At 40.0% G+C, this 26351-nt stretch overlaps 1 protein-coding gene across 4 annotated transcripts; it reads right to left on the bottom strand.

Moving 5' to 3' along the window:
* Positions 1–8508: 8508 nt before the first annotated feature.
* Positions 8509–25897, bottom strand: slc29a3 (solute carrier family 29 member 3). 4 transcript variants are annotated; one of them, XM_007897782.2, is made up of 6 exons: positions 25687–25897; positions 23347–23650; positions 17756–17838; positions 13888–14114; positions 10890–11052; positions 8509–10314 (listed from the first exon to the last, which is right to left on the bottom strand). In XM_007897782.2, the coding sequence occupies exons 1-6, from the start codon at positions 25776–25778 to the stop codon at positions 9639–9641; spliced, it is 1545 nt and encodes a 514-aa protein (XP_007895973.1). In that variant the 5' UTR covers positions 25779–25897; the 3' UTR covers positions 8509–9638. The 4 variants fall into 4 exon arrangements, with proteins under 4 accessions (XP_007895973.1, XP_007896009.1, XP_007895983.1 ...); XM_007897818.2 differs by having other exon boundaries at positions 25724–25788; XM_007897792.2 differs by having other exon boundaries at positions 25472–25733.
* Positions 25898–26351: the final 454 nt, after the last annotated feature.

Here is a 26351-nt window from a genome sequence, read left to right as displayed (position 1 = left end):
CTGTCGAGATGACAGTCAGAGTGCTGCCATGAACATTATTCATCATTTTGACAAGCCTACATAAAATCCATTCAGGTAGTCAACTGTAAAAGGTTTCGAGGAACTATTCATAATTTCTATCATTTACAGAACAGTATCAAGTGCATAGCACCACTCCCAGAATATACAGTAAAAAAAGAATATTTAAAAGCATTTCTATTGAGCATTAACCCTTCCTCCTGAAATAATCTGCACTACTTTAAGTGCTCCGGGATGCTACACCACATGAAGGGCGCTATATAAATGCAAGTTGTTGTTGTACTGAGCAAATTAAAATTACAATAGTAATTGATCAATCGTTGCAAAGCCATCAAATAAGATTCTTCTCAATTCATTGCGAAACTCATTATATGATCCTTTTAATTTGCAATAAGTGTAAATCCACTTGTTTTAATTTTAAAACAAATTCACAGTTTACACAGTTACGCTGTGCAAACCAGAAGAATAGAGAAAAACATTCTACATTCACAGTTCCCAAGTGGTGTGCCAAGCTGTAATTATACTATCAGCAACACAAACATGATTGTCAGTCTAAAAGACATAAAAGATGGAAAGGAGCAGCACTAATACATCACAAAGAGAAAAATATGTATTTTACACCTACAAAATACAGTCACTACACTTTATAACATCCTCCCAACATGAAATATGCAAGAGTTATCATCAGCTTTCAATATTGGCTATTTCAAATTTCAGTAATGCTGGAAGCAAAACTGCTTCACCTCCAGTACTATTGTACAACCTATACTACCTGCTTCATGTTGTATTGTATCAAGATTGTCAAGATACAAACCTCTGGTATTAAAGTGGCGATTGTGCAATCAGTCCTTTAACAATCTGAAAAAAGTCCATTAAACTTTCCAGGCAATTTAACGGACTGGTCAAAAAATTTCAATGGATGACCGAAAAACATATACAGTGCACTTGTACACTCCATGTTTATACTGCATGGGTGGAAACAAATTAATTCAATTGATGCCAGGAGCAGGGTTCCAATTCATGGAATCCTGCATCAATCTTAATTTATGTTAGACGAACCATTACCAAAATCATGGCAATTCTGGACCAAACGTGAAATATGAATGTAGCATTAATTAGCATTTTGTCTTGCAAGAAAATCTATTTGATAAAAACGTATAATAGAAGTAACTGCAGAGCTTCAGTTTTAGTTAGTTCCCGAGCAGCAAGTGAATAAACATGAAAGAGAATAGCGCTGAAATAACATGCATGTTCTAAAGTATAATTAATCACTGTGGTGCAGAATTGAGGTTATAGCCTACCACCAAGAGGCAGAAGGTGATAACAGCAACAATCAGGAGAGATACTTCAGAGAACTGGAGTCTGGGATTTAAAATAATATAGGAAGACAACAGTTTTGCATATAAAACTATCAAACACAAAGACTGACCACTTTCATACCAATTTATACGACATGAATGCATAGAGATACATTTAGTTGTAACAGTCAAGACCTTATACTTTCATTACCTGCAGAAAAGATTTCCGATATTTTGTTCTACAAAGTCTACTTTGTTGACTCCATTTAGTTCTATAAGAAAGGAATTGACTGTCCTGTAAACGTAAAATAGCAGAAGATAACATTCAATAGAATGTAAACTAACAAGTTGGAAACTAAAAAAAGTTAGTTAGTTTTACAAGTTCTTCAAGAAGCATCATAATCGTCAAAGATGGTTATTACAACACATCCCATGATCAGCCCTTTAGAGCGTTTGATCATACAGTATATACAGCACTGAGTGCAGCTTAGGTTTGGTGATAATTCCATTCAGCAGATACTTTCCACCCCGTGTACCCTCTCCAGCAACTTATCGACACTGCAGAAATTCCACAAAGAAAGTAGTGGAAGGAAGCTTTGAAGCAATTCACTTGTTTTATAATTTCAACCAGCCTAACATTTCAAAAGCTCAAGTTGTTAAAATACACATGACTATTTTTGCATTCATGTTCATCAATAAATAACAAAGGGGTTAAATTCTCACCCGACACATTTCACAAATTGAAGGTAGTGACCAGCAGATCCTGTGCAAAGTTTAACGTATTTTAAAATGGATCTTTATAAATAGATTAACCACAGAAATTTCCAGAAAGCCATTTGGCCCTTTGAGATGTCTCAAAGTTGTAATAAGGTGCTATATCAAATGCAAGGTTTATTATTATTATGTCCTTGTTGGCTTTTTGATAAGAGCAATCCTTTCAGTCCTATTTACCTGGCTTTTCCCTAATACCCCGATGTTCTATTTGTTTTCCTCCTCACCCTTCTAGGTTTGTCTAGGTTACATACCATTTCCATCCGAGAAGGGGAGAAGATGGCAGCCTTGAGAAATGAGCGATCGACAACCTACTTTCTCGTCTTCATCAATGGAACTCTGAAACAGATTATTCTAGACGTATGTAATACAGTGCAGTTGTGATCTTAATCAGATCTGTGGATGAAGCAGCTGGGACTCGACTCACTTATTGTTTCCACAGTCACAACCAAAATAATGTTCTTGTTGTGAAAGGGAAATTGTAGATGCCGACATTCAATCTCTTCTCAATGCAGTATGTTGAGAGCTGGCTTGTGCCAGTCATGCACTTGATAACCAAACAGGTCTAAACATGAAATAAAACTTACTGCACTTTAGTAAAATGCAAAATTAAAATATCATTTTCTGGCATTGAAGGAAATACTTCAGAACAATTTGAAATTCTACTTTAGACTTACAATCTGTTTACATCTATTTCAGTATGTTTTGCCTCATTTTTTCAGCAATGTCTATTTCACCCATAGTTTACCCTTTACAGAAGACGATAAGGCAGATTGTAGATGGAATAGGCCATGTGGGCTGAATAGCCATTCTATCCTGTAGACTCCTGTGGAGTCCTGTAGCTCAGTGGTTAGAGCATTCGCTTTGCAAGCGAGAGACCTGAGTTCAATTCCAGGCAGGGAGAAACCTTGGGCAAGTTTCCTTACTCCACACGCCTAATAGTAATCCCTCCAAAAAAACAAAACAATAATAAATTGGTCATTTTCAATCTACGACTGTTTGTGGGACATTGCTGTGCGCAATTGGCTGCTGCCTTCGCCCACAAATATACAGTCAATTCACTTTACAGTGTGTTCTGTGAAGTGCTTTGGGACGTCCTCCCGACGTGAAAAGCGCTATATCAAATGCAAGGATTATTATTATCCTTTCTAAGTTGAGTTTCTAAGTGTTTCTAATAGAAGAATTGAAAGATCACAGAAGCATAAATTTAAAGATAGCTTAACTTCATGGTGAGGGATGTTGTTGAATGCAATGCTGGACCAAGGAACGCTTAATTGGATTTATGGATCTATCGCTGATCGATATTTTCTATCACTCAGTGTTCAGTGATGGATTAGAAAATGCACGCAAATACTGTAATTAGAAAAGTTAATTACCTTTATGAAGTTTTTTTAAAATCAATAAAAGGTATAATTCCCTCTAGAATAGTTTTAATATTTGTTGGAGGTTAAAATTTCCCCCACATAGGACCTACAAATCAAATATATTCATCTGATCTGTGGCTCTCTGAATGACTGGGTATTTCATGAAGAAATCTTGTTCTATATATCAGTGTGAAACTAATCGAAACACGTCTCATTACAATAGTAACAAATTTATGCTAACATATTAAATCTAAATGTATAATGTTAAAATCATGATCACACGAGCCTAATCTCACTCTTACAGTGAAGACTACTACATACGCCATTTATCACACTTCCTTTAAAGTTCAACATATTAATATGTATTAACAGCAGTAATTCAAGTCATGAGATAGAGATCTCTCTGTACATTCATTCAAATATATATTTGAAAAAAATTGTACCTGCTGTTTGACCAGTCTTTTTCCAAAGGTCCAGACTTGTGAGGTACCAACCCTGTTTGTTTCTGGGTAACAGGAAAACAAGAGATGTACAAGACCAGATCTCTCTCTTTTTCTAGATAATGCAAATATTCTCGAAGGCCAGATAAACGGACGTGATCCCACAAAGAAAGATCAAACATTCTCTGAAGTAATGACTGCTGAGATTCTCGCACCAGTTGGGTACATTACTTATGCTTTCATGAGCTTTAATACAAGTGGTTTTGATACAGCTTTTGTTTACAATGGCCAGCCTAAGCCATAAAGTGGCACCTATTCTAAAATGAGCAAAAGCACTCATTTCTGCCCTATTTGTTCCTTCATTGAGAACGTTTTTCAATTTGCCGCTGAGTCAGAGTACGATGTTTGTGAACAAAGCAACAAAAAATAAATGTAAACCAATGTAAATGTAAAGCAGAGATTTCCAAGTATAAATGATTACAATCCTTGGAATAACTATTATTTCTATAAAATAATAGTTTTTGTAAGAAGAAAATTGGGTTTAAAGCCAGGATGGAGGAGGATCGCCAGTGCATTGTGCTACAAAAAGACAGCTTGTGGCTAATATTTCTAGATTAAAACTATTTTGCACTTTTGACAAGCTTGGAACTTTAAGTTTTGGTTTAGCCAATTTCACAGAGCAATCAGATGCAAAGTTGATTGTTAACAGCTGCATAATGGTCAGTTTCTTACCATTCTCCGGTAATCATTACATCCATCTCTCTTTGCAATAGTTTTTTTTATTTCCCATCTTTCTGAAGTGATTTCCAAATAGTACAATGGTACTTGTGTCATTATTCTCTGACAGACTGAAACACTTCTGTCATTTCTTATTGGCAACCAGCAAGAATCAATCTTCTGTTAAGTCAATATGGCCTAACTTCATAGCAATAGTTCCTTAATGAAACTGTCTGAACCTTCACCTCGCTGAGCTCGTCCGGAAGCTTGGCATCTTGTTTGACCCTCAATTATCCTTTCTATCCCACATCCGTGGCATGACCTACTTTGACTTCTCCCACCTCCTCTGCAACATCACCTGGCTCCGCCACTGTCTCACACCACAGGCCGCTGAGACCCTCATACATGCATTAGTAGCATCCAGGCTTGACTATGCAAACTCCCTGCTTATCGGCCTCCCCAGCTCCTCCCTCCATAGGCTGCAGATCATCCAAAACTCTGCAGTCTATGTCTACTCCTGCACCAAGCTCCATGACCCTATCCTCACCTGACTCTACTGATTTCCCATCACAAAGTTCAAGATCCTGGTCCTCACCTTCAAAGCCCTCCATGGCCTTGCTCCCCCCTGCCTCTGCAACCTCCTAACACCCTACCAACTTGCCTACTCGCTCCACTCAATGGGCTCCAGCCTGCTTCACATCCCCCGCCTCGCACATCCCACCATTGGCAGGCAGGCCTTCAGCCTGACCCCACCCTCTGGAACTTAATCCCGCTGTCCCTCCACCTCGCCCCCTCCCTTGCCTCCTTCAAGACCCATCTCAAGACCCTCCTCTTCAACCGCGCCTTTGTTCACCCTCCTTGTCCCCACTGCCCTCCACTAGCCCAACCTCCAGCACGAGTCTGAAACACTGATTGTCCAGCACCTTGGGATGATCTCCCGATGTCAAAGGCACTATACAAATGTAATCTTGTTGTTGTGTTGTTCGTTTCTCAGCCAAGGACTGTGTTCCTCCCGCTAAACATAAATTCTTGAGTCCTTAATTAAGGATGTCGTTATGGGATTCCTGGAAGACCATAGCAAGATTAGGCGGAGTCAACATGGCTTTACAAAAGTCATGCTTAACTAATCTTTTAGAGTTTTTTGAAGATATATCTAGCAGGTTAGATAGGGGGGGGAACCAATAGATGTAGTGTATCTAGATTTTAAGAAGGCATTTGACAAAGTTCCACACAAAAGGCTATTGCACAAGGTTAAGGCCCACGGGATTAATGGGAACATATTAGCATGGATTGAAGAGTGGCTAACAGGTAGAAAACAGAGAGTAGGGATAAATGGGTCATTCTCGAATTGGCAGGATGTGACGAGTGGAGTGCCACAAGGATCAGTGCTTTTTACATCAATGATCTAGTCGAGGACATTGAACGTAACATATCTAAATTCACAGATGACACTAAACTAGGTGGGAGAGTAAGCTCTGAGGATGATGCAAAAAGATTGCAAAGGGATATAGATAGGCTAGGAGAGTGGGTGAGTAGGTGGCAGATGGAATTTAATGTAGGGAAGTGTGAAGTTATTCACCTTGGTAGCAAAAATAGAAAAACAGATTATTTTCTTGAGTGGGGAGAGATTAGATAGTGTTAGTGTTCAGAGGGATTTGGGTGTCCTTGTACACCAGTCTCAAAAAGTTAGTTTACAGGTGCAGCAAGCAACTAAGAAGGCAAACGGCATGTTAGCATTCATTGCAAAAAGTTTAGAGTACAAGAGTAGGGAAGTCTTGTTGCAACTGTATAGGGCCTTGGTGAGACTGCACCTAGAGTATTGTGTGCAGTTTTGGTCTCCTTATTTAAAAAAGGACATACTTGCCTGAGAGGTGGTGCAGCATAGATTCACTCGGTTAATTCCTGGGATGAGGGGACTGACCTATGAGGATAGGCTAAATAAACTAGGGCTGTATTCTCTGGAGTACAGAATAATTAGGGGAGATCTTATTGAAACATATAAGATTGTTAAAAGGCTGGATAAAGTGGACACTGAGGGACCGTTTCCCTTGGTCGGAGAATCTATAACCAGGAGTCACAGTCTTAAAATTAAGGATCAGCCTTTTAGAACAGAGTTGAGGAAACATTTCTTCACTCAGAGGGCAGTGAATTTACGGAATTCACTACCCCAGAAGCCTTAGATGCTCAGTCCTTGAACACATTCAAGGCTGAGACTGATAGATTTTTTTTAAAATAGAGGGATTAGGGGATATGGGGATAGGGCAGGTAATTAGAGTTAGGTCAGAAGATCAGCCATGATCTTATCGAATGGCCTACTCCTGCTCCTAATTCTTATGTTCTTACATCTGCAGAGCCATACTTCAAAGATCAGGAAGTGAATCTCTCCCAACCCAATGCAAAATGTATGCAATATTAGGAAAGTATTTTTTAATCCTATCCATTTTTTCTTCTCTACCTTCCCCTCCCAAGGAAACATATGACCCGCTACTCAGTATGTTAACAAACTCAGTCTGTAAAATGACAATACTGTATATATTCTTGTCCCTCTTCTTTGGTACTTTTCCCCACAAAATGCAACTTGGAGCAACTTTCTGCCAATGCTGTTCTACAGCCCCTGCAAAAGGGGCTGAAGTGCCTTGCCACATTTTTCTTTACTAGTGGGAGGGAATGCCTGGTTTCCATTCTCTGTTTCTCCTCAACAACAGCACAGCGCAGAACCCAGCACTATGTGATGCATTCAGAATTGATCCAAATAGTTATTTTTCTCCCTTTCTTTCTCCATCATAATTCACGTCATTGGAAAACAAAGTGTGATTGGATTGGTTCCTTTTCGGACACAGTCAATACACACGCAGAATCTTTTATAAGACTGATATGCAAACACATGCATCACATTTACAGCATTTTCAGTGCACTTAATAACTACTGAAAAGGACTGGTCAAGTCAAATTTAGAAAAGTGTGCTCACCCCACAGTAACCCTCTGTTAACAAAGCTCATTTAATTTTGTTAGAAGGGATGAGTGCATTCCGCTTCAGCTGTTCTCTTGCATTGATCTGAAAGGCATGATCAAGTTAAGAGTATTAAAAAGAATAGCTCCATGCCAATTTTAATACGATGTTCATTGATAGCTTCAAAAGCAATAACGTCACTACTCTTTCCCGAGGCCTCTTTTGAATCGGCCTTTCTTAACCACGTCAACCTCAGAGTGTAGTCCATATATACACGTACAGTCATTTTGTTTCCAGTCACTCTGTTGTACTACTGAAGCGATGTTTCACCTCTAGAATTATTATCCCTATTTGAGTTCCACGACACCTTCAAAACAGATTCCCATATAGGGAAAATTAAAATTATTGGTTTTAACTATCTATCTCACAAAGTGGGTTTGTGAGATAAGATAGGCAAACCAATAATTTTCTAATGCTTAAATTTCTACTGGACAGTTGAAACTCACTTTAAGTAACACAACGCTAATGTGGAAAGATGTTTCTACAGTCAATTTTTTTTGCAATCTTTATATTGTTGAAATCAGTTGAGGTCACATTACAATCAGCATGTGAATATGGTTAAAATTTCCTGTATCAGTTTGCTGACCTGATTGGTGAGTTTCCACTGCAAGTGAGTCCCCCCTAAAATTCATTGATTTTTTTGCAGGATAAAAATGAATGTTGTGCACAATAGCACTTTATTCTAAATAATGATTAGCAATTGTCAAATTATATATATGCATAGATTACACTGCACAAGTATATGTTTGAATCCTCAACAACTTGAGCATATTTGGCAAAAAGATCCATTTAATTCAAGATATCAAAATAAAATAAACCTATGAATTACATAACATAAATGAAATAAACCTGCAAGTCAGCAAGTGCATTACAAATGACAAATTCTGAAGAAGCTTTCATCATCAGATTTATTTCACTTTTACAACCAGCGTGAGATTCTGACACAATGTGCACTTTGTTTTTTTTTTTAAAAATCAGGATTCTTGGTCTTATGAAAAACATGAAGCATGAACCTTGGTTTGAAGATATATCCATCATATTTCAAAGCCAAAATGCAACACACCAGACCAAAAATCATCTATGAGCAGAATAAAATTAATTCAGAAAATCCCCACCTTCTAAATTGGACAAAAAGTAACATTTCTTAGGAACAACACTTAAATAATTAGATTTTCAGTTATAATATTGTATTCTCATCACTGAATGATTTTAATTCATTTTTATAACTTTTTGGGATGAAAAGGAGAAAGCAGCAACACTTCCATTCAATGCAGAACTAAAAACCCTTGAACATTGTAACATGGGTCCTTAAGCATATTCTGCAGATGAGAATAAGTGACACTCCTCTTTGGTTACTTGCATTTTATTCCAGATATCAGCTTCAACACTTCTTTTTCCAGAAGAGACTTGATTCACGTAACAGTAATTCTGCTCACTGGGCCTGGCAGGCTGGGAAAACCAGCGCAACTAATTCAACTACATGTTCTATGAGAAAAAAAAACCCTGTGTAGTTTCAGGATTAATAGCAACAAACAACAAACTATGCTTCCAATAATCATCAGTTACCACATCTCGGGGTTCGGGAATTAAAAATGGGGAAATAAATGGAGCTAATATGGCTCATAATGTTTTTTAAAAAAAGTTTGTGAACTTGTCCTTCTAGAGGGCAAGGTGTAACAGCACTTTGGTGCTGCAATGCTTGGTGGCAAGAGCTGGCAATGTGCAGTCTTTCCTACAGCAGGCAACTTATTGAATTTGTAACACTCACCATGTTGAAAGTCACTGAGCAGGGGTCAGATCCTTCTTTTCCCCTTCCAAAATAAAAGTATGATTTAACTAGATGTACTGGTAAGCATCCAACTCAGATTCTTGTCTCCATATCAGGTTCAGGGTTAAGCACCATAGTGAAACTATCTCCAAGCTTTGTGTATTATTATCCTCAAAACCACTCTAACCCATTGTCAAATTTGAGATACACTCAAGCTGAATATTTAAGAATATGCAGTGTTTGACACTTCTGCTAGATCAAGTGAACAATAATGGCAGAGAAGGCAGATCCAGCAGCTAGCCCAAGAGTAAGAAAGAAAGACATCATAACTGCAGTGGGTTCAGATAATTCTTTTGGCACAACCTTTGGTCCATAAATCATTGGTAATGTTCCTAGGTATCCATTGCTGAAGCCCAGAAGAGATACAAAAATAGCAGGATAAAAGTCATGATCAAATATAACCTTGCGTATATGGTGCCTTGGCTGATAATTACAAAATATGAATAAGGGTAAAAAGAGAGTTCGCAGCATCACTAAAAAAGGAAGCAATTTACTCTTCGGTCCAGGGATCTGGATCCAAACAGTTATTTGTCGACCACTCCAGTCTGCAAAATTGTACAGAAGAAAGCTGGTCAGAGGTATAAAGTACTTATTGGTCCACGCACTACCTGAATTCTTCGAAACAGATTCAATGTTGGAAGAGATCGAAGGGAACACAATGATGGAAATAAAAAAGGTATAAAACACACAGAAACCCAGGACTGCAGTCTTTTTGAGGATGGGCTTCAATGGAGGCACCTGGCTGCTGGTTTCACTGGTGCTCACGACTAACCCATTTATGGTGGAATATCCTGTATCATCATTGAATGATCCTCCGAGTTCACCAGCAGCAGATACGATCCTTCCCTCAAGGTTGTTGAGGTAGTATCTAAAGTTTACAAGAATGAAATTAATTTAAGATTGTTTAAAGTAACAAAGTTTACGGAAGAAATTGGAATAAGACACAAATTTATATATAAATGTCTATATGGATTTAAATGGCAGTGAATTGTAATGCAGACAAAATGTAAATGTTTCCTCAACTAGAGTTTTCTCTTTGTGAGGTATGCATAACTTAAAGCAGAAGAGAAATTAGTTTCTCAGCTGATCCAACACAAACTGACGGTCAGGTAGCACACCTGAAATGAGTTGATCCTCTGTGCATTCGTGGCATTCCAATGCCTAAGTCAAGCAAGCCAGTATGAATCTTACCAGCGCTCTACTAGCGTATGCTGGGTTCTCAAGCTGTGGCTCTCGACAAACTGCAACTCATTTTTCTGGGGAGACGGTTATTACACCATTGCAGCCAACCTAGAAACCGACTTGTGAAGTTTGGTTGGGATACTCTTAAGCTTGGTAATGAGTTTCTGCATGCGTCAGATACTGTCTGACCAAATAGAAACCAAAATGGCCATGCTAAATTCCAGTTGGCTGATTGCACACGTAAAGGAAACACTTGCTTACCTGGAGTATGGAATTTTGGACAGCAACAAATACATGATGATACAAATCACAAGGAAAAAATCAGCAGTGAGGAAGTAGGCCAGCGCACTGTCAGAAACGTTCTCAGCAGCTGCAAGGTCTATCACTGATGCCAAAGCACTAATCATTCCTCCCATAGCTTGTCCTATGAGCAAACACACACAAAAAATCATGAAGATCAGCCCTTCAGACCAACATGAATTGAAAGATTCAGAAACCTATGTTCAATTTTTAAAATGTATCCCTATCCGCCGAGCTCTACTCCACAGTCCACTAACTATTGAATAGTTGCAATTATCTTGTATTTTTCAGAGAATAGTTTAGATCAATTTTTAAAAATCATTTAAGTGGCCACCAGATGCTGCAGGAAGCAATTAACCTGGTTTGTTTGTAAATGAAAAAATTAAAACAAAGTACAAGCAACAATTAGAAAAGCAGTTGTATACTTTAGATACATTCCTCAACAATTAATACAAAATTCACAGTTCTGCTTTCAATCAAGATATAAAATCCATACAATACAATCCAATCCTATCTATACATTAGCAAAACATAATCCACCAGATATTTTTTCTCTGGATCTATTCTCATACAAAGGGTATGACTATCCATAACAAAGCTGCATAAATACATGATACACAGTAGCCCATCTAAAAGGAAATTTAGAAGGAACTTCTCTATGCAGAGGTTGGCGAGAATGTGGAACTCGCTGCCAGAAGTTTTGGTTGAAGCAGAAAGCATCAACATATTTAAGAGTAAACTGCTTTCATACGTGAGGAAGAAAGGGGTATGGATGAAGTGGAGGATCAAGTCCAGCATAAAACATCTGCGTAGTTGGACCAAATGGCCTGTTTCCGTGCTGTAATATTCTATGTAATACTTTGTAAAGGGATTCCAAAAGCAATGAATTTATATGGGAAATGTTAATATAAATAATTAATTTTCCCACCTTTTTGTATTCTGGCACCATGATCACCTCGACTGACATAAAGGATTGCTTGATCGTGTGAATTCTTCTGGTGGCTAATAAAGGGCGTTTCAAGAACTGGCATTGAATTATGGTTAAATGAGATAAACGCACCAACGTTTTATTTGCTAATTGTGTCTGTGATGAAGGATCAAGGTGAAATGGTAATTGTGACAATCCATGACTGATCGCATGTTTAATACAAAGGGGAAAATGCTTCTTCAGGAGCTTTCTGTACTAAAGTCCCCTTGCTATGAATTGTTTGCTCAATATTGTTGTTCTACCCAGTTTATTTCACCTCTGGTATGTCACAGATTGGATCTTGAATATAAATAGTGTCATTGTGAAGTGTCAGTCATCCGAAAAGGAGCACTCAAGGTCACTACATATGCTATTACTTCTCAATCAGTGAACAAGATTCTCTTTCATCTTGCAACCAGAGGCAGTCAAGTATGTACAAGTGACAACATTGAAGTGTACGGCAGCATTTTCTCCCTCCATTCCAATCAGCCAGCTAGCATGTTCTGGTGCCACCTGCAGTCATGGTTTTATGTCATTATTTTTCACTGGTGGGGTAAGTACAACACTTTGAAAAATGTAACAAAAACACATGAATAAGCAGCATCTTGGGACATCAATGCCCCACTCCCAAGACCAGTGTGGTACAGGTTTTTGATGATCAACTCCATTCAGTTTCTGAATCCAAACATATCGCTATGGAAAGACACCACACACTGACCGCACATCTTTGCAATTGGGAAGAACAATGGACAATGATTTATTGTGCAATTCAAATGACTAGTTTATAAACAGCATCACAAAAAGTATGGATGTACATTCCAACCTGAAAATAGGGGGCGGAAAAATCTCTTTTTAAACAAACAACAAAAGCAAACAATTGTGAGCTGCTTCTTGTGTCTAAAAACTCAATATATGGTCTTGGAACAAAACATGTTACACAGTAACACATCAATACTGTCAATATTTCAAACACTGGTATAAAAAGGGGCTCTAAAGAAAATATTTGTCAGAACAGCATTGAGGGAATGCACTTAATACAACAATAAGGGACACATTTTTAAAAGGAACAGAGGTTAAGGAGACCGGATAGAGGTCTTCCTAATTATGAAGGGTTTTGAAAGTGTTGATGTGGAGAAATTATTTCCACTGGTCACTGAGTCAATAACTAGAAGACATTAATTTAAGATAATTAACAAAGGAACAAAGGCCAAGCAATTAGGAGGAATGTTTCTATACAAAAAGTTGAAATGTTTGTGTTTGTGGGACATTGCTGTGCGCAATTGGCTGCTGCGTTCGCCCACAAATATACAGTCAATTCACTTTACAGTGTGTTCTGTGAAGCGCTTTTGGACGTCCTCACGACGTGAAAAGCGCTATATCAAATGCAAGGACTATTATTATTATTATTAAATGCCCTACTGGATGCAGTGGTTAAAGCAGGATCTATATTAGCTTTCAATAGATTTTAAAAAAAAATAACTTGGAGGGACGTGGAGAAAATGCAGGTAAAATTGGGACTGAATATCTTCCTCTTTCAAAGAGCGGCACAATAATGATGGGCCAATGAATATCTGCATTATAAATTTCTATGGTTCTATAAAAGAATAAATGGATAGTTTTTGAGCAAGACTCGTGAGTTAAGAAATAATGAATACTTTCTAAACAGAACTATGCCAGTAATGACAATATGTGACAGTTTAAAAATAATCCTGAAATTTACATGTTACTAATTGGATTTCCCAATCTGATGCCAAGACATTTCTCAATAGTTACTACGCAACCCGTTATTCCAACTGATCTGCCTCAAGTGAAAGAGTTGAAGGTGCTGCATAGTCTTTGTCGAGTTGAGTCAACTTCAAGTCAAATGGGTCAACAATACTATTTCAATGCACTTGAACAATAAAGAACGCCTAACAGACTTCAGCGCCTTGGGACGTCTTCCAGACGTGAAAGGCGCTCTATAAATTAAATCTTGTTGTTGTTGAAACTTACCCGAAATTAAGGCTTGAGCATTTTTCATGGGAAACCTTCCAGCTACTCCAAATGCACTTCCCAGGAACACGTTGGAAGCACCGCTGATGATGACTACACACATCATAGTCACTCCAAAGAACTGGTATGTCCACTGAGAAGTATCCACCTTGACCAGCACCGTGGTGACACAGAATATGAGGAGCATAATAAACAGAGAGGACAGAACTCGGACATTTGAAGAAATCCTAAAAGAAAAACAGAAATGTGATGAAAACTTTTTGTTCTCTCAAGCCCCAAAGCAGAAAGAAACTTAACTGTAGAAAAATCTAGATACCCAGTGTATGTTGGGAGCATTAGTCCATTGCACTCACATCCCATGTTCCTGTGTAATGATAAACAGCAAAGCCAAGCCTGTGAAATTGCCCTGAACTTCACCTGTGTGTAGAAAAATTATAAAGAATAAATGGTTTGCTTCATTGCACCCAGTCCTGACTCGAGGTCATGAAACAAGGATGATTCAAAGCTCTAAAGTTCATATCATCCAAACCTCTCGATGCATTGCCGTGCAAAATATTCCAGTCTATTTTCCTGAGTTGAACATTGTACAACAAGATTACATTTGTATAGCGCCTTTCATGTCGGGAGGACGTCCCAAGGCGCTGGACAGGGTACAGCATTTCAGACCCGAGCTGGGATCAAGGGGGAGAAGGGAGGGGAGGGGAAGTGACCAAAGGCATGGTCGAAGGGGAGGGTTTTGAGGCAGGACTTGAAGGAGGCTAAGGAGGGGATGAGGCAGAGTGATTGGGGGAATGGAGTTCCAGAGGTTGGGGGCAGAGTGGCTGAAGGCTCTCCCGCCAATGGTGGGGCAGGTGGGTCGGGGGACGTGGAGCAGGCCGGAGCCGGCTGAGCAGAGGGAGCAGGCGGGTTGGAAGGGGGTTAGGAGGTTGTAATACTCAAATTGTAATTTTATTTATTGTGCTCCAAAATAACAGGGTTCAAAATCAAAAAGTTTGACTGAAATGTGATGGCCATTCTCACAAAGAATATGTAAGCCAAGAAACTGTTGTTACATTGTGCTGATTGGAACTGGTTTGGATCTTTCAAGACACTTTTTAAAAAACAAAAAGTACATCATAAATGATGTCAGTTCTGACCCATTAACAGTGATGCATTTCAGGAACATATTGTCAAAATGTACAACATGCAGATGTAGTCAGGAAAGAATATTGGTCCCTCTGTGAATGCAGCAATAATCAACAGAGTCAGGAGTGAAACCTCTGAGGTAAGCAAAGCTGAGAAGTGGGGCGCTTTGTTAACTTTGCTGATACGTATAGTGGCCATGTTTTCCTACAAAATATAGTTATCACACCTGACAGCATTTACTTGTAAAACATGTAAAATATTTTGTGGTGCTTTTTTATGTAATAAAATTAAATCCACCATAATTAATCATTTAAGAGATTACCCAGAAATAAGCCAATTTAAGATGTATTCCAGTACCAATCCACACAAGAATAAAACACAGCTGAAAATAGCCAAGACATTTCAGATGTAGACCAACAGCAGACCATAGAGTAGAACAGTTAATTACATCAAACCTGGAGTTACTGTAATGTCACAAATATGCACCTTTAGGCTTTAGTTTTTTTGTTGAATATAGCAGCAAATTTGCACACGGCAAAGTCCCATAAACATCCAGGAAGTGAATGACCAATTTTATTTGGGAGATTATCGGCTAGGACATCAGGAGAAACTCCCTGCATTTTCAAACAAAAAAATGCCACAGGATCTTTAATGTCCACTTGGTCAGATTAGGTTTACGTCTCATTTGAAAGACAGCACCTCAAAAAATTGCACCATTGGAGTATCAGCCTGGACTAGGTGAGTTCAAAGACCTGATATGAGACTTGAACCCACAACCTTTCGACTCAACAACAACAACTTGGATTTATATAGCGCCCTCCACGCTGGATGGCGTCTCAGAGCGCTTCACAGTAACGGATCCCGAGGCCGAGCTAGGGGAGTGGGAAGAAGGTGACCAAAGGCGCGGTTGAAGAGAAAGGTCTTCAGCAGGGACCTAAAAATAGGAAGAGAGGGAGCGAGGCAAAGGGAGTGAGGAAGAGAATTCCAGATCCTCGGGGCATAATGGCTGAAGGCACGGCTGCCGAGGATGGAGCAGAGGACTCAGGGGACAAGGGTGGTCGAGGCCGATCCGATAACTGCTTTTAAAAACGCGGTGGATGGGTATTTGAGGAGGACGGGTTTGCAGGGTTATGGGGAAAGGGCTGGGGAGTGGGATTAACATTAATTGCTCTATTCAAAGAGCCGGCACAAACTCGATGGGCCGAATGGCCTCTTTTTGTGCTGTACGATTCTACGATTGAGGAGGCCAGACCCAGAGGAATGAAGGCAATGGGTATACTGTTTTGAGGAGAGAGGTAGGGGGGGTGCAGAGGAGTGGAGGGATTTGAATACAAGGGTGAGGATCTTGAAGTCGTTACTCTCTGGGACAGGCAGCCAGTGCAGTCTGGCAAGGACTGGGGTGATCAGGAAGCAGAGTTTGGTGCGGGTGAGAATGTGGGAGGCAGAGTTTTGAATGATCTGGATTTTAAGGATGGCAGCGGATGGGAGACTGGCGAGGAGGGCGTTAGAATAGTCCAGCCGAGAAGTAACACAGGCATGGACTAGGGTTTCAGCGGCTTTTGTAGAGGAGACGGGCGATGCGTCGGAGGTGGAAGAAGGCAGTGCTGGTGAGGGCCCAGATGTGGGGGAGGAAGAATAATTGGGGGTTGAACCTGATGCCTAGGTTGCGTACGGATTCAGAGAGTTTTAGGGGGAAGTCAGGTAGGTGGAGGAGGTGAGAGCTATGAGATTTTAGACGTTGACGAGAGCCTAAGAGTATGGCTTCCATCTTGTCAATGTTCGGATAAAGGAAATTTGCGCTCACCTAGCCCCTGAGATCTGACAGGCAGGCTAACAGAACATCAGGGGACTGGGGATCGCAAAGAGAGGTGGATAAGTAGAGTTGGGTGTCATCCGCATACTTGTGGAAATGTACCCCATGTCTGCGGATGACATCCCCGAGAGGGAGCATGTAGATCAGAAAGAGGAGGGGGTCAAGGATGGATCCTTGGGGTACCCCGCAGGTAACCAGGTGAGAGTGGGAGGAGAAGCCGTGAGCAAGCAGAGGTGAGCAAGCTGCCAACTGGGACAGGCTTATATCTATATTACGAGTAGCACAAGCGCACAAAAATAAAGTCATAAAAAAAAGCCTGTCTTCTTATTCCCTGGTTCAATCTTTGCAAAAAATAATAGTTCTGTTGCAAAAGCCAGGAAAGACAAGCATAAGTGAACTCAATGCATTTGTTAGGATACTGTATGGCTGACATGTGCAAGTAAAAGCCCTCAGGATGGGACTAAAACAAAATTCAAATCATTCTTGAAACTCAGTGATGATTTCTAGCTTTGTATTAAATATTCACCACATACTAGTTTTGGAATGTATTGTTGCACTCATGGAAAACAACAATGATGGGCTTTTTGGCCACAACATATACAGTCAATTCACTTTACAGTATATTCTGTGAAGTGCTTTGAGGCGTCTCGAACATGTAATAAGGTGCTATATCAAATGCAAGGAAAAACATCAGCCAGTTTCTGCTCCAGGATTATGGATATTGGATGATACCCCACCCCTCCCAATATGCAAGACCTAATTTCTCCTCCCTACAAGGTATCTGCCCAATGAGGAAACATGCACAGCTATCATTTTGCTGCAAGGTGTATCTCACAGCTATGAAGATTTATGGAGCCATCTGCCTGAAACAATTGACAACAGCATTTTCGGGTTACAGCAAAGAGTTCTAGTACGGTTAGAAAGACATACCTGTTCACCAGAATGAAGTTCAGCATGAGGCACAATACTGAGGGTGCAGTTGACGCAATTGAAAGATAACTTTCAAAATTAATCTGGAAAATAAAGAGAGACAATAAGTGGCATGGTTTACAAGAGATACTGATGTCTATTATGTGTTATTATTTTAAAACAGAAATATGCAATCATGGTTGTAGAAATAGAGCACTTTTGTTCTTATGAGATTCATTGCGAAGGATACAGATGTTTTTGCGCAGTTATGTGAGGCCTAATAAAAGTGATAACACTGTGTTATGTGTTTTATGCTTTTAGCCTCAAATTACAACAGCACAGTGGCAAGGTACCAGAGGATGTCCAGTGCCCATATGCTGACATGACTCTGAACTATCATGGATGAGGCGAAAATATATTGGGAACGAAAAACAACAGGAACGCAATTCAGCTTAAACGAACTGCAGTGAGAGCAATCAACTCCCACATCAGAGGTAGTAGATGTTGTAATTTTTCTCCTCTGTGACATAGCTTGTACTCCAATTAGGCCATTGGTTACCCGAGCTGGGGTGAACTGTCAATACTGCAAGACATGTCGGACAACCTCTGTCTCATGAGTAAATACTGGAGGTGAACTGTGGAACCTTACTCCAGAAAAAGCAAGTCATACATCAGAGGAGGGAAGGCAGTAGTGTTTACTTATATAGGAGCTATCCTGCTCCTGCATAAGTAAAGAGTGCTACTCTCCCTCAGTGTACTATTTAATCCGAATGTGCCTGTTTTTTCCCCTTCTCATTAGGACATGATACCAAGAGCTGGGCTGGGGAAAGGACAGGAAATATCTAATTAAGGCAATGAAAGATAGAAAGTTGATTAATTTCTCCTTGATGTCACATGATAATGATCAATCAAACTATAGCAATGACTGTCATTGATGGCCTCATTGTCAATCCAAGCATTTCCTTCCTACAGTAAATAGACTGTCATAATGTCACTAATCACATAGATCAAGAATGTACCACAGTCAATCCCTGTTTTGAGTTTGCTGATCTCCACCAGGATAGGAAAGGGTGGCACAACTCCCAAGCTGGGGGAAAAGTGGGAGAAAAGTTGGGGGAGGCGGGAGAGGAGAAATCAGGCAAGGTTCCAACTCATTATGGCTTAGAAACCAGAGTTTTCCCATACACATGACTTTTTACTTGTGGAGCAAGTAAAAAGTGACTTTCAGGAACTTTTTTAAAAAAAAACTTTTGAACACTGCTTTTATCTATGCCATTTCAATTTTAAACATGCTTAATACAAAAAAGAAAAATAATAAAAAAATTCCATATTTTTGAACAATATCAAACAGAAGCAATAACCTCCAAGGAATTCATGTAACAGGACCTTTGCTAATTCTTTTGGTTCTTGTCACAACCTCTTATCACAATATTTCCAAGTTCTGCTTGAATTTATTACATGAAGGAAAGTTGCAGATGTTCCTGAAGTTCCTGAAAATCACTATCCAGGTAGACATAGGAAACATTAATGCAAGCTGCTTTGATGTTTTACAGCTAACATGTCCAACACTATCAATATAATGCATATTGATAATGCAAGATAATACTTACATGCACAATCTACAATGTGTCAGGACACTAACTGTAAACATTTTTAAAATCAATATATGCCTTGCAATGTCATTGCTCAGCCAAGAAAAGCCCTTCTGCACTTCAATGAGATAGTTTCTGTTCTGTCTAAAGCATTCTACTGACAGCAGTGTAATACAATCAAAACAGTCCTCTTTGAGCTCAGGAACCACTATAAACAGAGAAAGTAAAAGGTGTTACAAATCTGTGAGTGTATGTCTACAGACAGCATCATAAAGCAATCCTTCATTATGGTGCATTTCTTAGTATAAAGGCTACAGAGATCCTATCAAGACACTAGATAAAATTAATTATTCTTCAAAAACATCTTGGAGTTTAAGTTACACTAATAAAATACTTCATAATCAACTTGTGGATCACAACACCAGGGAGAGGGAGGGGTGGGTGGGGAGTCAATTAAAAGAATGAATTGATCATCCATGAATGAGGATGGGGGGGAAGGGAGAAAGAGAGAGGTGTTGGTCAGCCAGAGGTCTGTCCAGTGCGGAACCATGCTTAAGAGTATAACCAGAGTTCCACATGTGTTTGCCACTAACACACAGGTTTCCCTGGAATTGAATGTACATTCTGCCTGGAGAGACACATCCTGCTTAGCTAAGTCTGAAGAATATTAGGTGCAGGTTGGCGAGAGCCAAGGATTGAGCTTATATGAAGATTTTCCGCACAAGTTACATCACCCACCACTACCAAAACGTTGTTCAATATTTTAGTTTGCTCATACTTCACGTAAAAAGCAGGAACTACAGTAGACATGCAGGGGAAACCCAGTGCAAGAATATACATAGTTCACTAAAAATGTGTCAAGAATAGCAGTGCATGCAATTCACTCAGTTCCTGATCTCATGCATTCTATCAAGGAAATATGGAAATTGGGATCATGTGAGCAGCACATGATGCATTGCACAAGACCTTCAAATGACGTGTATGGTAGGATACATGCGCCCCCAGTTGCCCACATGGCAAACTTACGATCTTAACTACACGCATTTGCAAAGAATGCTAATCCCAAAGCAGGCATTTCCCCCTAAAGCAAGGAGACTGAATTCATAGCCACTGATTCATGTTCATACACATTGACTGGTGGTTTTCATGAATAAACTTTAAATGATTTATTTTGCATAGCATGAATCTGTAAATGGACCAGAAAGGGGCGATTAAAATACATGAACCTGCTCAGTGCAAATCTGGAAACAAGAAATGTTAGGAAAGAACAGAGTGCAGACCCTTCTGGTGAATTCAGTCATTGCTCATGTCAAATTATACTACTTTGTGAGGCTTTAGGAACCATCCATAAGCATTACCTTTCACACAAGAAAAGGTTCCACCGCTTCCTGCACCACAAAATAAATTTTCAGAAAAAATATCTAATTTACCAATGTCATTGTTTACTGGAACCTGTTACTGATAAGCCTCAATACCAATTGGAGTCTATGTAATGTCAAATGAAACCTTCAAACATCCTTACAAATATTATATGAGCCAAGAGATTAGACAACGATCTTCAAATCACTCAAAGGCAGTTGTGGTGAGCATTGAGGACAGTTATTTGGTAGATTGCATTTCTAATGGGAAATCCCATTGGAGGCCAACATTGCCAGAGGCTTTACCAACAAGTGTTTGTGGGCAACTTTAGGGACTGGGTTTTATTCTTTTATGGGGGGGAAGAGGGGGAAGAACGGAAGTGGCAACTTCACTCAATGCCCACAAGCACTGTATTATTAACGAAAACTGTAGAAGTCTGCGTCCGATGTCGCAGGTTCCATGTTATAAGCATAAAAAAAAAGCCAATTTACAGGTTATCAGATCACTCCTGAAGTTACTCCAGTTTATTGGGCACAGGTGCCAGCAGCACCATTGATGTCCCTTCCTTTTCAAAGGGCTGTCAATAATACTTTCTGTGCACAGTGATTGCAAAACAGCCTAGAAACTTGCCATTTTTTAGTGTGGGTCATCAATGAATAAATCTGCGCTCTATGTGAACCCATGCTCACCCATGGTTGTCCTGGATATTGCATTGTACAGTAGAAACCCGGTTTGCGGTCACCTCAGTAATCCAGCCACCTCACAATTGCGGGCACATTTTCACAGTCTCTTTCATGGTCTATACTAAAGGATAGGCTGTCTGTCTGCTTCGGTAAACCAGACACCTTGCTATTCAGAACAACGGTCATTGATTGTGGCCGCGACAGCGTCCTCCTCCGGTACAAACATGGTACAAACACCCCCCTCCGCTACTAACCTGTACAGTACACAGTGGGCTAGGCCTCGGGCTTCTTGCACTATTTCCTCAATGCTGTTACTGTGGACGGTGTGGGCTCCAGTCGCGCAAGTGTGGTGCGGGGAGAGGTGCATTTGTTTTAAATGCAACCATGCCTTTATTTTAATGAGATCGCAAAGTATGGTTGTTGAATGTTCATCACTCTCGCCCATTACCAATACCCTTCACATTACATCAGTGACCTGGATCACCCGACCTGTTTCAGTAATCAAGTCACCTCACTTAGTAGGTCACTTTTGCCCAGTCACTTGAGTGACTGGATTAGTGAGGTTCTGTACACAACATTCGTAAGACAATCATACAGTTGATCCATGATTTTTTGCTAAGATTTCTCCTCTTACCACAGGCCTCTTTTAAAAAAATATATAAAGGACGAAGAAATGAAAGACAAAAACTGTTTACATTTACACAGAGGCTACAGTGGAATAGAACTGTATCAGCAGACTCACATGATATCTAAAGAAAATCTGGGGTTTCATAAACTGGAATTGGACAGCAACCACCCAGAGTCAGCACAATTAGCAACACGAATAAATTCTGTGCAAGATTGCATACAAAGTTTGACATTAAACACACAACCCTGATGAGTCGCCCAACCCATCTGACATACTATTCTCAAGGTGATTTGGTGATATTGCATTAAGACATTTCTTAATTTAATTTAAAAATTAAATTAAATTAAAATCTTCTTAAAAATTGCTTGTGAGAAGAGAACTACGTTTTCTCTGAAGCAGTTTCCTATTGATAGAAATAAAAAATGAGACAATTTTCTTCCATGTTTTTATGAAGATGGCAAAAAAAAAAAAGCTTTAATTGAAAGAGCCTATTCTGCTGCTCTGGTGATATTGTTACTAGTGTGGAAAACAGGCCACTTTCAAAGGTCTGGGTCACCTCACTCATAGCACAAAGAAACTTTCCTCCTCACAGACACCTGTACACCAATTCTCCTGTGCCTTTTCAGTACCACTGCAGCACCTGAACATGACTGTTAAACACAACGTATAGATTACAAATATTGTTGAAATTTCCAGCAGTACTTTGAATGTGGAGTTCCTCCAGATTGCTCCTCCCAAGTTACCTTCAGAAACCAAAAACTACTAACATTCACTGTGAACTATCTGAATATCCAGCTACAAACTACCAACAGATACAACAATTCAGGAAGCAATTCTTCCAGTGTCAGTGCAGCGCCAGCCAGAAGCTTTCAAAATGAAATTGGATAGGTACTTAAAAAGGAACAATTTGCAGGGCTATAGGGTAAGAGCGGGGGAAAATGGGACTAGATGGATAGCTCTTTCAAAGAGTTGGCACAGGTACGATGAGCCGAATGGGCTTCTTCTGTTCTGTATGAATCTATGATTTTAAGCACCCATTTTCCAGGGTTCCACAACTCTGGTTGGTGAAGGTTTCTTTCCTAGCAGCTATTAATTTGTACCAAACTTCTCGAGTCATTAGGACAAACTGGCAAAATTCTTGAACCAACTTTAAAACAATTGCACATCAGCATTTGCTCTCAAGATGAACCATAAACCATCCTCACCCCACAAAATATGGGGCTCAGAGGCAAGAATGGAAAACTGCCCAGGAAGCAATTCTATGTTATAATTAGTAATTTGTTGGGAATTAGATGCTTCTTTTTACTACTGCTATCAACACAATACAACATGCAAAAACATAATACTCACACTGAGATCACTCCCATGGCCAGATTGTTGTGTTCCATTGTTCAGCTTGTACAACCAATAGTGCTTGGCAGTGCAGAAAAAGTTCCAGGGTAACAATGATCCAATCCCAAGGAAAAAGAAAATGATGTACACAAGGTTGTACTTGTCCTGAGGTGCAGGGTGAAAATAACTTATCCCTGCCGGCTTGGAAATCAATGGTTCTTCGTCCTCCATTTGAGAGTGGGAGTCGGTGTGCAAACAGTCTTCAGCTTCCATCATCATTGCAGAAGTAACGTTTTTGTGGAGCTCTCCAAGGCTCTCCAATCTGCAGTGTGAAAGGAAGAGAGAAAGAATCAGACAGTTGTTTGAAAACAATGAAGACTAAATAATTTCAGAAGTAATAGGGTACAAAGCACCATAGAATACTTTAATACTGTTCATATTGCCAGTAACTTTGTTTCCTAAACACAAAAATCTAAGACAACGTATGCTTATATTACAAAAAAGGTTCCACTGTTGGGAGGGGGAAAAATCCACAGCCCCTTTCAAAGTTTATTGGCAACAATATGTGACAATTAGTCCATGCAGTAACAAGCTTCTATCAGCAAATTACTTAGTAATTACTCATTACGACATAGAAGTTTCAGCTGTGTTCATTTCAACACTAAATTAGAACAAAAGTTTTCTTGATTGAAACAAACTCAGTTTGCAATGTGTAGGCACTTGGCTTTGAAAAGCAGAGATCTCTTTATCGGGTGATGAAGTTTCCATGACATAGTAATCCAGAACTCTGTAATCTGGTGAATTCCATCCCTGTGCTTGTTGAGAACAAAGGAAACTTGCAGTTGGATATAAATAGAGAAGACACAAATTGCTTGCAACCTAATGCATACTCACACAGCACTGATTTAACAAGCAACAGATAATACTGTTTAGAACTACTTATTTTCAATACAGAATACAAGTACAGTATACATGGGATACGAAAGTTTTGGAAGCGTGCAGATTGCAGAAAGAGGACAGCAAGGCAAGGCTAAATTCATATCATGGCAGTACAACAGCATATTTAATATAAACAAAATACAAAATACTACAGATGCTGGAAATCTGAAACAAAAACAGAAGTCGCAGGAAACACTCAGTAGGTTAGGCAGCATCAATGGAGAAAGGAAAGTGAGTTAACGTTTCAGGTCCAGGAGCCGAAACTTTGACTAACTTTCCTTTCTCCATAGATGCTGCCTGACCTGCTGAATGTTCCCAGCGACTTCTGTTTTTCTAGCATATTTAATCTGTTGCAGTGACAACTATAATATCTAATTTGTCCTGGTAAAATGCCCAATGCATTTCAGTGGCATATCTAAAGTAACATGTACAATGTACCAGTAAACAGCAATACATTTAATTTATCTCAGTAATACTGCCCATATGGGAATATCTAAAGTGTATCCCTGTGACAATACAATGTATTCAGTAGCAGCAACTATGTAACATATACCAGGAACTTTAACAATCTAAACTTTAGTAACCAGCACCATTCCAATGTATCCACTAATAGTTTACTGTATCTAGCAACAATTTAATGTATCCAGTAGCAGTCCAATGTATCCACTAACACTGGACACCCAAACTCATACTTCACACCCATTCTCCAACGTGTCATTGTACTTTAAAAGAAAAAATAATAAATTGGTCAATTCAATCCACGACTGTTTGTGGGACGGCTGCTGCCGCGTTTTGCCCCCAAGTAATGCAGTCAATTCACTTTACAGTATAATTCTGTGAAGCGCTTTGAGGACGTCTGGAAGACGTGAAAAGCGCTACATCAAATCCAAGGATTATTAGTATTATTATTAGTATTATTTCACAAAATAAACCCAGGCGCCACACATGGTTCTTACAATCACAATAAAAAAAATGCGCGCGAGCTGCTGCTGTTCTTACAATCACAGCGCTGCACTTATCTCCCCAATCAATCAATCAATCAATCAATCAATCAATCAATCGATCAATCAATCGATCAATCAATCGATCAATCAATCGATCAATCAATCGATCAGCCGCAGAGCTGCACTGCACTGTGTATAATCAGAGCACTGGTGCAGTGCAGCTGCTGTGTGTCTCTGTCTGTCTGTCTGTCTGCTGTCACCTGGAGACTTGGCCGCGTTACCAGTTGCTCATCTCTGGGTCACTTTTCCCCATTCCCTCCCCCGGTGATTCACGGCCCTGGAAGAGCCTCGGCATCCAGTCCTGTGACTGGCTTTTAACTCCGCAGTTTTGGGCGCCGCCAGTAAACAAGTCCGAGGTGCCCAGTCCAGAGGAGGCCCTGGAGTTACACCCCGACACACACAGGGCCTGACTTACACACTGCCTGGAGCCCCACCATCAGCTGTGCACTCACTGCCATGAGCCGCAGTGCAGCAGCTGCTGAGCTGCTTCCTCCTCTTACACAACATTCACCCCCGCAGTCTCGATCAATCAACGACGACCACAACTCTCTGATCTGCACAGGACTTGTTTACAGCCCCAGCCAACACAGTGTGTGTGTGTGTGTGTAATGATTGTGTGTGTGTGTGTGTGGAGGGTGTGTGTGTGTGTGGAGGGTGTGTGGTGGTGTGTGTGTGTGTGGAGGGTGTGTGGTGTGTGTGTGGAGGGTGTGTGTGTGTGTGGAGGGTGTGTGTGTGTGGAGGGTGTGTGTGTGGGGGGGAAGAAGGGGAATTAAAATATTTTTCAAAAGGGCTGTGAATATGCCTAAAGCAGGAGAATAGGACTAAATGGAGAGCTCAATCAGAAAGCCGGTGCAGGCCGGGCTGGTCCTCTATGTGCTGTAGATTTCTATGGTTCTGTCTTTAGGAACTATACCATTCATTTACTCGGTTTCTCTCACCATCTTCACCCCCGCAAGCCCGGCACTTCTCGGTGTGTGACCGGCGTGCTATGAACCCGGTGTCTTGGTTGTCACATCGCCTGCCTTGATCAAGCGTTTGGTGAAGCATATAAATAGTTTATCAAACACCGCCTTCATTTGT

Source organism: Callorhinchus milii, unplaced genomic scaffold, assembly GCF_018977255.1.
Source record: "Callorhinchus milii isolate IMCB2004 unplaced genomic scaffold, IMCB_Cmil_1.0 Scaffold7, whole genome shotgun sequence".
Taxonomy (NCBI): domain Eukaryota; kingdom Metazoa; phylum Chordata; class Chondrichthyes; order Chimaeriformes; family Callorhinchidae; genus Callorhinchus; species Callorhinchus milii.
The sequence above is the reverse complement of the archived record's forward strand: the minus strand, read 5'-3'. Positions and strand labels throughout refer to the sequence as shown.